General features: G+C 42.6%; 1 protein-coding gene across 9 annotated transcripts in view; it reads left to right on the top strand.

Moving 5' to 3' along the window:
- Positions 1-10804, top strand: part of aup1 (AUP1 lipid droplet regulating VLDL assembly factor) — a 39115-nt gene extending 28311 nt beyond the window's left edge. For all 9 annotated transcript variants that reach the window (XM_048596318.1, XM_048596288.1, XM_048596283.1 and 6 more), the window contains 3 exons: positions 3551-3729; positions 8402-8493; positions 10422-10804. In XM_048596318.1, the coding sequence (XP_048452275.1) occupies positions 3551-3729; positions 8402-8493; positions 10422-10485 (335 nt within the window). In that variant the 3' untranslated portion in view covers positions 10486-10804. The remainder of the gene's footprint in view (positions 1-3550; positions 3730-8401; positions 8494-10421) is intronic.
- Positions 10805-13023: the final 2219 nt, after the last annotated feature.

Here is a 13023-nt window from a genome sequence, read left to right as displayed (position 1 = left end):
GTTCTTCCAGCTTGCACTGAACTTCTCTGGAGCACTGTAGCAAACCCGGGACAGAGCTGTCAGCCAGGGAACATGGTGTGTTGAAATGACAGGCAACTGGAAGCTCAGTCATTTTCGGGGACAGAGCATATGTATTCTGCTGTTGCCCAGTCTGGTCTTCGTCTTCCCGATTGTAGAGGAGACCACAGTGAGCAGCGAGGTGGGGATATTCACCGATGGTTGCTTAATGGTCAGTACCATTTGTGACTCCTCAAATACTGACACAGTCCATGTTCACACTGATTCCTGGTACAGCAGGACTAATGTACAAGGAGACTGAATCGGTCAGCACTATATTCACTAGAGTTTAATGAGGTGAGGTTCTCATAGAAACCTATAACATTCCAACAGGGTTTGACAGGGAAGATGCAGGAAGGGTGGTCTTGATGACCAAGGTTTCTAGAATCAGGGGTCGCAGTCTAAGGATCGGGGGTAGGCCTTTTAGGCCAGAGGTGAGGAGAAATGTCTTCACCCATCAAGTGGTGAGCTTATGGAATTCTCTGCCACAGGAAACTGTTGAGGCCCAAACATTGAAGACTTTCTTGAAAGATGTATGCTGATTGGAATATTGAGTTCTGGTTCCAGAAGCCTTGGAGGCCTGTGCACCTGAAGGAAAATTGGAGGGAACACTGGTGAGCTGAATGCTTTTGAATGATATGTTCACCATCTACAGTCCAGATACTGGACAAATAATCCAGGCTCTTATGCCCATAGTACTATTTCAGGGAGTGCCATCTTTCAAGTGAGACATGACCGAAGGCCTGCCTGCCTGCTTCAAACAGTGGTGGAGTTCTCCCAGTGTCCTAGCCAATGTTTATGCTTCTGTCAACATCGCAAAAAAGCCAAAGATGATCTATCTTTGTGACTTTGCTCTTTTTAAGGCTTCGTTGTGCACAGATTGATTGCTACATTTCCTTCATTGTAACAGTGCTTCTCTCGTTGTAAAATACTTTCAGAAAATTTTTTTGTGGGTTGAATGCCACTGGCAAGACCAGCATTTGTTAGTAATGTCCATAATGTTCACTGCCTATTTTCTGCCATTGGAGGGCGCTGTGAATTTACATTATGTGGTGTGAAAATCAGTGGAAAGAAGAGGGTTCCCTGTGTTGCTTCAGTAAAGATGCAGGTCCTTCGCTCATTACATTGCTTCTCAGTTACCTCTTTGGCTGCAACATTGAAAGTCAGTCCACAGGCGCAGACTTGTTTTGTTTTTCTTTGGTGTGCAGATTTTTGAAGGTGCCTAGACAGGTTAACAAAAGCCAATGAGATTGTGGACTTTGTAAGCGGAGGCATAGAGTAGAAACGCAAGGAGGTTGTGCTCTACATATATGAAACATTAGGTCAACTCCAGTTAGAGTATTATATGCTTTAAATGGGCCACATATTTTAGGAAGTGCATGAAATCTTTTAAGAATGCAAAGCAGATAGAGAAGATGTGCCTTTGTTACCATCCGTACATGCTCTTGAACTGAGCAGCTTGCTGAGCCTTCTCAGAGTTGAAAATCAATCTCATTGCGAGTGACATCTAGGCCAGACCAGATAAGGATGGCACATTTGCTTTCTAAATGATCACTGGTGAGCCAGCTGGGTTTTTACAGCAATCGCTGTTAGTTTCACAGCCACTATTGCTGAGACCAGCATTTCGTTCCAAATTATGAATTAAATTCAAATTCCATGGTAGGATTTGGATCCACCTCCCCTGGATTATATAAAGTAATATTACCACTACGCCACCATTTTCCAATATCAACAACTGTGGTATTTATATAGGTCTTTAATGTATTAATGCATCCTTAACAGCAATACCTGTGTTCAACCGAGTGAATAAAAACTGAAAGAACTGTGGATGCTGTAAATCAGGAACAAAAACAGAGGTTGCTGGAAAAGCTCAGCAGGTCTGGCAGCGTCTGTGAAGAGAAAATCAGAGTTAACGTTTCGGGTCCGGTGACCCTTCCTCAGAACTTGGAAGGAGGTAGAAGCGAGCTGTGCGGGGCTGGGGGACTATCAGCTTGAAAGTAGAGGGGTGAAGATCACCGAATGAAATGAGATCAGGTACCGATATAGATACAAGGTTTGTTCTGAGGAAGGGTCACCGTACCCGAAAATGTTAATTCTGATTTTTTTTTTTACAGATGCTGCCAGACCTGCTGAGCTTTTCCAGTAACTTCGTCTTTGTTCAACTTTGTTCGTGAACCTTTTCTGGACTGTGTCCAATGCCAGGATATCTTTCCTTGGATAAGGGGACCAAAACTATTCACAGTTGTCAAGATATGATCCAACTGATGCCTTACATAGAGTTAGCAAGACCTCCCTGTTTTTGTACTCTATTCCATTTGGAAAAAAAAAGACCATCTGTCCATTTGCCTTCCCTTTTACTCATGGAACCTTGATGCCAGCTTCTGTGATTCACATGAGGACCCTGAAGTCCCTCTTTGTTGCAACTTACTCCAGCGTTTCTCCATTTACATTTTCGTTCAGCTCTAGAATTAATCCTGTTAAAGCACAAGACCTCACACTTTCACATTTTATTCCATCTGTCATGTTTTTGCCCATTCACCTGACTTGTCTATATCCCTCTGCAGACTTTATGTCATCTTTCTCCTTTGCCTTCCATCTATTTTTGTGTAATCTACAAATTTTGCTATAGTACTATTTACTTTCCTCATTCAAGTCATTAATGCATGTTAGAAATAATTGTGGTCCAGCTCTGATCGTTTTGGCATTCCACTAGTTACAGGTTGCCATTATGAAAATAAAGTCCAAAGGTAAGAGAGGATTTGACATCAGGAAAATGTTAGTTTACATGTAGGTGTTGATTCTTACCTTCATAGACTGGGTGATAGTTTGGTCAGTCAGATTGCCCATTCTTTAAAGGACGTGTTCCTTTTTTATTCTGTTGATCTTAATTATGATGAAAATATTATAGAATATTTGAAGGATGAGTGATCTGATCCTTTAGTTTACAACCTAGGTGGGTGAAGATAAATATTTACTTTGAAGAGAATTCAGTGTTTGGCATTCGTGAAGTATTGAGAGAATGCACTTGCAGAAGTTCAGCCCATTGAATTAATCTTTAAAATTAGGCCCCTGTCTGCCATGTCTGGAAGCTGTAAAAGATCCCATTGCATTTGTTTTAAAAGTGAGCAAAATGATGTTTTCCTGGTGACATTTATCCCACTAGTATCGCTTAAATGCTGATTATCTGGTCATTATAACTGGCTGTTTGCAGGAGATTGCTGTACCCAATTATTCCATTTACTTCATTACAACACTAACTAAATTTGAGAAATACTTCAGTTACTGTTAAGTGCTGTGGGATGACTGTAGGTGCAATATAAATGCCAGTTTATTTTACCGTCTTTAATAATTTGAAAATTGTGTGTATCTTTTGTTGAAATATTCTTTACAAGTCCTGTTGTTTTTATGCAGCATTTTTGAAGATTGATTTGAATTTTGAGCAGCCATGTCCTAAGCTTGTCCATTGACTTTGCTTTCCTTTCCACATCCTCAGTTAATACGAAGTGTGTTGACACGACCATCACAAATCTGCTGGAGGGAAGAGTACAGTTTACGCCAGAAGAAGTGTCAGTCAGTCCTTCCAGCATATCATTGTCAAATAAGCCTCACCTGGCACCTTGTAAATTAGTCACCCCTCTGAAGAAGACACCAAAGGACGCACCTACTACCAAGGTCAGTGCTGCATCGAGCGGTTTTAAATTAGGCAGCTCCTGACAATAACTCACATCTGTCTCTTGAGTACCTTTAAACTAAGGTTACTAGGTTCACTGAAGATCTCCCTAATGCCTGGCCTCTATTGACAAGGCACAAGCCAGGAGTGATGGAATACTCTCCACTTGGTTGGGTTATTGCATCTCCAAGAATGCTGAAGAAGTTTGACACCATCTAGAACAGTGCATCCAGCTTGATTATTTTCCAAACCACCATCTTCAGCATTTAATCCCTTCACTTATGACAGCAGTGTCTACTGTCTACAAGATGCACTGCAGTAACTTACCATGGCTCCTTAGACAGCACCTGCAACCTCTACTACCTAGCAGGAAAAGGGCAGCAGATACACTGGACCACCTGTAAGTTTCCCTCCAAGCAGTATGCCATCCTGACTTGCAAATATATCGCTGTTCCTTCACTATTGCCGGGTCGTAATCTTGGTGCTCCCTCACTAACAGCCGTGTCGGTGCACCGACACCATGTGAACTATAGTCTTACAAGAAGGTAGGTCATCCCGAGCTGTCCGGAGAAGGTAGTGATGGGCAATAAATGCTGGCCTAACCACTACCTCCCAGATCCCATGAATGAATTTTAAAAAACGATTGTTAGAATCTTAGGAAATGGAGAAGGAGGCCATTCATTGTATCTGTTAATATCATAGAAGTGCTACCCACAGTCTAACCCCAGTTTTCTTCTACAGTTGGCCAGAGTTGCCATTAATCTAGAATCTTTGCATCACTTTAAAATATACCTGATTGCACCCCATAAATCAAAAGCTGTTGTAACTCTCCATCAGTCTTTGATGAATATCCATTCATCTTTTTTTAAATGGACGTGTTCAGTACACAGTTAAGTGCTTCCTATAAGACTGTAATATTATTTCACTTACCTTGAGGAGGAAAGCAGGGTTATCAAGTTATTTTTCTAAAATGTGGCTTCACTGGAGACTTTCCATATCCACGTTAAATGGCTGTAAGATCATTTTTAGTATCAACATGTGACTTGTGAGGAAAGACTGGAAAATTGTGAATTTCCAGATTGCCAATGCATCCTCAAAGAAGGAATCTTAACAGAAGATGTAAAACTGTGCCATTCTGACCTCTTAAACGTTCTCAATTTTAACTGTTGTATCTTCAGCTACTGAGGTCCTAAGGTCTTGGATTCTCTCCTTAAACGAATCCACTTCTTTGCCTCTCTCTCAACCTTAATTTTTACCAAGTTTTTGCCATCTGACCTAATATATAAGAATATAAGAACTAGGAGCAGGAGTAGGCCATCTGGCCCCTCGAGCCTGCCCCGCCATTTAATAAGATCATGGCTGATCTTTTTGAGACTCAGCTCCATTTACCTGCCCACTCACCATAACCCTTAATTCCTTTACTGTTCAAAAATTTATCTAGCCTTGCCTTAAAAACATTCAGCGAGGTAGCTTCAACCGCTTCACTGGGCAGGGACTTCCACAGATTCACAACCCTTTGGGTGAAGAAGTTCCTCCTGACCTCAGTCCTACATCTGCTTCCCTTTATTTTGAGGCGATGCCCTCTAGTCCTAGTTTCACCTGCTAGCGGAAACAACCTCCCTGCCTCCACCTTATCTATTCCCTTCATAATCTTTTATGTTTCTATAAGATCTCCCCTCATTCATCTGAATTCCAATGAGTATAATCCCAGTCTACTCAGTCTCTCCTCATAATCCAACCCTCTCAACTCGAATGAACCAAGTGAATCTCCTCTGCACCCCCTCCAGTGCTAGTATATCTCTTCTCACATAAGGAGACCAAAACTGCACGCAGTACTCCAGGTGTGGCCTCACCAGAACCCTATACAGCTGCAGCATAGCCTCCCTGTTTTTAAACTCCATCCCTCTAGCAATGGCAGACAAAATTCAGTTTGCCTTTTTAATTACCTGCTGCACCTGCAATCCTACTTTTAGCAATTCATGCACAAGGACACCCAAGTCCCTCTGCACAGCAGCGTGCTGCAATTTTTTACCATTTAAAACATAGTCCATTTTCCTGTTATTCCTACCAAAATGGATGACCTCACACTTATCAACATTGTACTCCATCTGCCAGACCTTTGCCCACTCACTTAGACTATCTATATCCCTCTACAGACTTTCAGTGTCTTCTGCACACTTTGCTGTACCACTCACCTTAGTGTCATCTGCAAATTTTGACACACCACACTTAGTCCCCAACTCCAAATCATCTATGTAAATTGTAAACAATTGTAATATCTCCATTTATGGCTTGGTGTCCATTCTGGTTTGATAATACTCCTGTGAAGCAAATTGAAACATTTAAGTAGATGAAAGGTGTTATGTTAATACAGGTTGTGAAGATTGATTTTATTTTTACTTGGTACCAAAATACAGTAAATGGCTTTGTTTATGAGCAGTACAGGCAGATCACAGCAAGCAAAGGATGTACAGATCAAAAAGACTTACAAGCATACAGGTTACATTATTTGAAGCTAGAGTCCATTCAACAGTCTGATAACGGCCGGAAAGAAGCTGTTCCTGAACCTGCTCGTGCGTATGTTCAGGCTTCTGTATCTTCTGCCTGACGGAAGAGGTTGTAAGAGGTCATTACCAGGGTGGATGAGTCTTTGATGGTGTTGGCCACTTCTCTGTGGCAGTGAGCCGTGTAAATAGAGTCCACGTTGGATGGAAGGTTGGCTTCCGTGATGTTCTGGGCTGTGCACACCACCTTCTGTAGTTTCTTATGGTCCCTGGCAGAGCAGTTGCCATACCAGGCCATTATGCACCCGGACAGTTTGCTTTTAATGGTGCATCTGTAGAAGTTGGTGAGGGACCTTATGAACATGTCAAATTTCCTGAGCCGCCTGAGGAAGAAGAGGTGTTGTTGTGTGAAGAGTTTGGGGGAAGATAGAAAGAGGTAATAGGAACATGGGTAGGGTTTCAGCAGCCAATGTGCCAAAATGGGGTGGATTTGGGCGATGTCCCAGATGTGGATATAAACAAACTTGGTACAGGTATGTGGTCAGAAACTCATTCACCAAGAATGCAGTCAGGTGTTATGGCAACTCAGGCAGTTGCCAACAAGACAGGTAACGCTGTAGGCAAGGAAACATTTTGTGACAGGGACCAGAGATTTGAATCTTCCCAAAATAGCTGCTGGTACATGACATGATCTCACACCAAGGGGCAGTAAAAAGATTACCAGTGGTGGTGATGAGGTACAACTCTGTTGCATGAGCATACATTTGGAAACGGGCTGTATTTTTGGCTGATAGTCAGAGGCAACATACTGACAGTAAGAGGGGTTAAGGATGGCTCTTTGAAGGACGCCGAAGGATTGTCCTCACCCTCCAACTTGCCGTCAAGGCAAATTTGTCCTTCATTAATTAAGGAGACCAAAACTGTACACAGTACTTCAGCTTGGATCTTACCAAAGCCCCTGACAATTGCAAAAGACTTCTTTATTGTACAGATTGCAAGAAACAGTTACAAATGAGTAAAGACTATTTTAGGCCCAATAATAAAATATCAGCAATAGCTCTTTACACTTGCAATGGAATGGACTCCTGGTTAGAGTTGTGAGACCAAAAACCCTGGAAATGTTTAAGAAACAATTGGATTTGGCAATGCAATAATTCCAAGGAGAGGGTGAAGAGGAAATTTACCAGAATGATAACCAAAGATTAAGGACCTTCATTTCTGCAGAAAGTCTGCAGAAGCTGAGATTATTCACTTTGGATCAGAGAAGACCAAGGGCAGTTTTAGTTAATGAAGCTTGTAATTATGAGGGAGTAGTGGTTGGGACCAGGTGGACCTAGTTGAATACGAAGTTCTTGATTGGGGTTGTTGATCTGGGCCAATCAGGAAAGCTTTGGCTGACCAATATAACCAGGAAATTAGAATCTCCTAAATTGAGGACTGACTTTGTACTGTGTACTAGTAAATAAAGGGCGACTCGGTGACAGGACACCAGCCTCTGTGCAGCTATTTCACAGCGATTGGTTGAATAAATAAGTAAAAGTTTATTTCCACTGGCAGGTAACCAGAATCGATAGTTTGAAGATAACTGGCACAAGAATCTGAGAGGACAAAGTTTTTGTATGCTGCCTGTTATGATCTGGGCTCTATGTCTGACAGGGTGATGGAAACCGAGTTAGTAACATTTAAAGAGAATTGGGTAAATAATCAAAAACAAAATATTTTCAGGGCTCTTGGAAAATAAAGGGGAAGGGACTGGGAATGGATTCCAGACCTTTTCCAGAGTGACAGGACAAAATTGTTGGGAGGAAGGATGATGGGTGAAAAAAACTTGGTGCAAATTACAATTTGACAGATTTCAACTTGGCCATCAATATTTCCTCTCCAGAATTGCATCAAACCGCCCCAGTATCATCTGTATCCTTTCCACAATTCTGTTATTGTGTGAAAGGACCCATCAGTTCCTATGAATCTGTACATTTTTGTAGTTTAAGCCACACCTCATGCAGGAACTAGCACATTGATTGATTTAATTATTGACTTAATTTGCAGGTAAGGAAATCCGTGATTGCAATTGGAGTTCAATCTAGAACGTGTAGGATCAGGTACCTGTGATGGACAGAGTAACCATCCCTGAGCTTCATTATCATTTTTTTTGTTGTCTTTTCCAAAGCCTGTTGCTAAAATGAGGTTTGAGAAATCGCCAGTTGACAGACACCAGTCCCTACAAGAAAGGAAAGAAGCCCTATATGCCTACGCACGGAGGTCAGTACCGGTTTTATAAAAGTACAGTTGCCTTCACTTGCTTGTTCAAACTTTACCTACAGCTCCATAAAGTGTGCAGTGGAATGAATAGTTCTTCTCAAACATGGGCTTTGAGTCCACCCCAGATCATCAGACAAAATAATAAATCGGCTTTCATAAGCTTTATTTAAGGCATGCTTAACTAAAAAAAGCCCAATGCACTCTCCCAGCTTTCCTCCACACCCGTATGTATGCATTAGAATGTTTTTTTTAATTCTTTCATAGGATGTGGGTATCACTGGTATGGCCAGCATTTGTTGCCCATCTCTACTTGCCCTAGAACTGCCATTTCAGAGTTACCCATATTGCAACGCACCTGGAGTCACAAATAAGCCAGTCTAGTTAAGGGTGGCAGATTTTTTTCCCTGAAGGACATCAGTGAATTCGATGGAGTTTTGCAACAGCTGTCACGGTCAGTATTAAAATTAGCTTTCAGTTCCAGATTTATTCCTCAGGCCAAAGGATATTTCTCTGTCCTACAGACCTGAATGACTCCGTGATTGCACCAGCTGCCATGGTGATCTTAAACACTCATTTTCAGAGCATCAGCTTGGTCTCTAAATTGCTAGCCCCATGACACTGCCGCTACATCACCATCTCCCCCCAAAATGGACTTTGCAATTCCCACCACAGCAGGCTCATAGACTTCAGGATGATCTTTTGCCACAGTTTTTAAGTGCCAGTTAGACTCTCATGATTCCCCCATCACTATCAACATCCTTGGGGGATACCATCGACCAGAAACTCAGCTGGACTCGCCACGTAAACACAGTGGCTACAAGAGCAGGTCAGAGGCAAGGAATACTGCAGCAAGTAACTCATTTCCTGACTCCCCAAACCATCTACAAGGCACAAGTCAGGAATGCGATACTCCCCACTTGCATGGATGCGTGCAGCTCCAACAACGCTCAAGAAGCTTGACACCATCCAAGAGAAAGCAGCCCGCTTGATTGGCACCACATCCACAAGTATCTACTCCCTCCACCACTGACGCCCAGTCACAGTATTGTGTGCAATGTACAAGATGCACCACAGAAATTCAGCAATGATCCTTAGACAGCACCTTCGAAACTCATGACCACTTCCATCTCAAAGGACAAGGGCAGCAGATACATGGGAACACCACCACCTGCAGGTTCCCCTCCAAGTCACTCACCATCCAAACTTGGAAGTATACGTAGGAAATATATTGCTGTTCCTTTACTGTCGCTGGGTCAAAATCCTGGGATTCTCTTTAAGAGCATTGTGGGTCAACCTACAGCCCATGGACTGCAGTGGTTCAAGAAGGCAGCTCACCATCACCTACCCAATGGCAGCTAGATATGGTAATAAATGCTGGCCAGGCAACGATGCCCACGTCCCATGAGTTTAAAAAAAGTATTGCTAATTTTGGGTTGTGTGGATGCCTGGCTTTTGTCCTCCTGTACACCAACCTATCAAAGTTTGGCCTGGGCCAATTTGCTGTGGTAGTGGTGCATTAATGATGGAGGCAGGGAGGTTGTTTCCGCTAACAGGTGAAACTAGGGCTAGAGGGCATAGCCTCAAAATAAAGGGAAGCAGATGTAGGACTGAGGCCAGGAGGAACTTCTTCACCCAAAGGGTTGTGAATCTGTGGAATTCCCTGCCCAGTGAAGTGGTTGAAGCTTCTTTTTATGTGTGATCTTACTAGCTGAACAGCTGACCTGCCAGAAATAGCCTCAGTCCCTAACATGGTGGGAAGCATAGTGTTATTTGCTAGGTATAGAGCGCCAACAATTGCAGTTTGAATTGCTGTGCTGCTGGAGATCAGGAATAGTAGTTCATTTTTCAGAGCAGCCCTGTGAATCACAGTGGTCCATCCCAAGTGTTGTCCTTGTATAATCTGACCACCTTCTCCCTTCCTGAAACAGACGGTACATAGAGAAGCACGGATTACAGCTAGAGACCGAAGAGAGCCAGGCTGAAGAGCCTTGAGTACAGCTGTGGGAACCCAACACTCAAGACGTCACCTATCGTTTCCGTTCGTAGCTCGTGTAAATGGCACCTGAACAATATTTTTTTCTTTCTACTTTTTTGGTTTATTTTGTTTGAAAATTTTTCTCCAGTAATATGGGTCTGATTTTTAAGATGTTTTATGGTAAACTTTACAAATAAAATAATTGAGGGGAGGGAGGATGGAGAGTGCAGAGTGGTCTGCATGGCAATCATGCATGTTCATCTGTTGGATATTTCTAATATTCTGAAAAGAGATTGTGTCCCTTTTTTGGAGTCTTTATAAAGATCTTACAACTGATTTCTCTCCTGCCTTCACTCTCGTGTCCAATGAAAGCCTTTTGTTTTGCATGCAACTTCGCTATTTCTTCAGGTCTTACAGTAAATGTAAAGCAGGGCCATAAAAGGCAGTTGAGTATGTTTATTAGATGTACAAGTATGGCCACAAGTGAGTTCCACTGTCTGCTGCCTCTCAATCATCTTCCCCTGTTTGTTGTACAATAAGACCATTAGATATAGGAGCAGAATTAGGCTGTTTGGTCCATAACGTCTGCTCCACCATTCAATCGTGGCTGATGTTTCTCAACCCCATTCTCCTCCCTGTGATCTGTGATCCGTGATCCTTGATCCCCTTATCTATGTCCATCTTAAATACACTCAATGACTTGACCTCAACAGCCTTTTGTGGCCATGAGTTCCACAGATTCACCACCCTCTGGCTGAAGAAATTCCTCCTTGTCTCAGTTCGAAAGTGTCTTCCTTCCACTCTGAGGCTGTGGCCTCAGGTCTTAGTCTTTCCTACTGGTGGAAACATCTTCTCCACATCCACTCCATCTATACCTGTTGGTGTTCTGTGAATTTCAATGAGATCCTGCCTCATCCTCCTAAACTCCAGTACAAACCCAACGTCCTCAAACACTCCTCATGTGGCAAGCCCTTCATTCCTGGGATCATTCTTGTAAATCTCCTCTGGGCACCGTCCAAAGCAAGCACATTCTTCCTTAAATACGGGGCCCAAAACTAATCTCAATATTCCAAGTGCGGTTTGACCAGAGCATTCTACGTCAGCAGTACATCTTTGCTCTTGTGTTCAATCCCTCTTGAAATGAATGCTAACATTATATTTGCCTTCCTAACTGGAAACTGAACCTGCATATTAATGTTAAGAGAATCCTGAATTCGGACTCCCAAGACCCTTTATAGTCTACATCTCTTTTGTTCCCACCAAAGTTCTTCCTATTCCTCCTACCTCACACATTATCACATTGTATTCCATCCAGCACTTCTTTGCCTGTTCTCGTAACTTGTCCAAGTCCTGCAGCCTCCCCTTTCCAAACCTAGCCATAATGCCCTCACTTCCTTCATCTGGCTCTTAACGTATGACATGAATGAACCCCTACGGAACTCCACTAATCACTACCATCTGAAAAAGATCCCTTTACCCCCACTATCTGCTGGTCTGCTAATCTTCCATCTGTTATCAGCCCCTTACCTCTAACACCATGGGCTGTTATCTTATTTAACAGCCTCCTGTGCAGCACCTTGTCAAAGCCAAATAGATCATGTCTACTTTATCTAACTTGTTCATTACCTCCTCAAAAAATTCCAACAGATTTGTCAGACATGACATCCCCTTTGATGAATAGGTAAGGAAGAAGCAGCGGATGTGATGTAATAAATCAAAGAACTCCGGATGCCAGAGATCTGAAACAAAAAAAAAATTACTGGAAAATCTCAGTAGGTCTGCCAGCATTTGTGAAGAGAAGACAGTTAACGTTTCAAGTCTAGTGACCCTTCTTGCCATGTGTTGTATGGGCTTGTTTTGATACAGTTCCACAAAAGAGGCTAATGGGCAAAATTAAAGCGCGTGGGATTGGGGGTCATTTAATATCGTGGATCGGAAATTGGTCGACTGACCATTGAAACAAAAAGGGAGAAGAAATCGGTCTTTTATCAGGTGATGACTAATGGTGTACTGGAGGGGAATCAGTGTTTTGGTCCTCAGCTATTCATGACATAAAAAAATGACTTGGATGACGGAACTGCATTATTTCCAGATTTGCTGAAGAAACACCACTAGGTGAGGCTGTGATGAGAATTCAACCAGGACAATCTGGACGAATTAATTGCATGGGCAAACATGGCAGATGCAGGATAACTTGAATAAGTGTGAAGTTACCTACTTTCAGTGTGGAAAAAACAAAAATGAATCATTTAAGTGATAATATATTGGCAAGTGTGGATGTACAAAGGCGTCCAGGTAAGCAGACAGGTGCAGCAAGCAAATAGGAAGGTGGTGTATTGGCCTTCGTTGCAAGTGAATTTGAGTTTAAAAGTAGGGAAGTCTTACTGCAGTTATGCAGGGCCTTGGTGTGACCACAGCTGGAGTACTGCGTGCAAGTTTGATCTCCCTACCTAGGAGAGGCTATACTCACCATAGTGGGAGTGTAGCGAAAGTTCACTAGGTTGATACTGGGGATGGCAGGACTGTAAAATGAGGAGAGATTGGTTCAACTGAGC

The sequence above is a fragment of the Rhincodon typus genome, chromosome 1 (assembly GCF_021869965.1).
Source record: "Rhincodon typus isolate 14 chromosome 1, sRhiTyp1.1, whole genome shotgun sequence".
Lineage (NCBI taxonomy): Eukaryota > Metazoa > Chordata > Chondrichthyes > Orectolobiformes > Rhincodontidae > Rhincodon > Rhincodon typus.
This window is presented reverse-complemented; position numbering and strand designations above follow the sequence as displayed.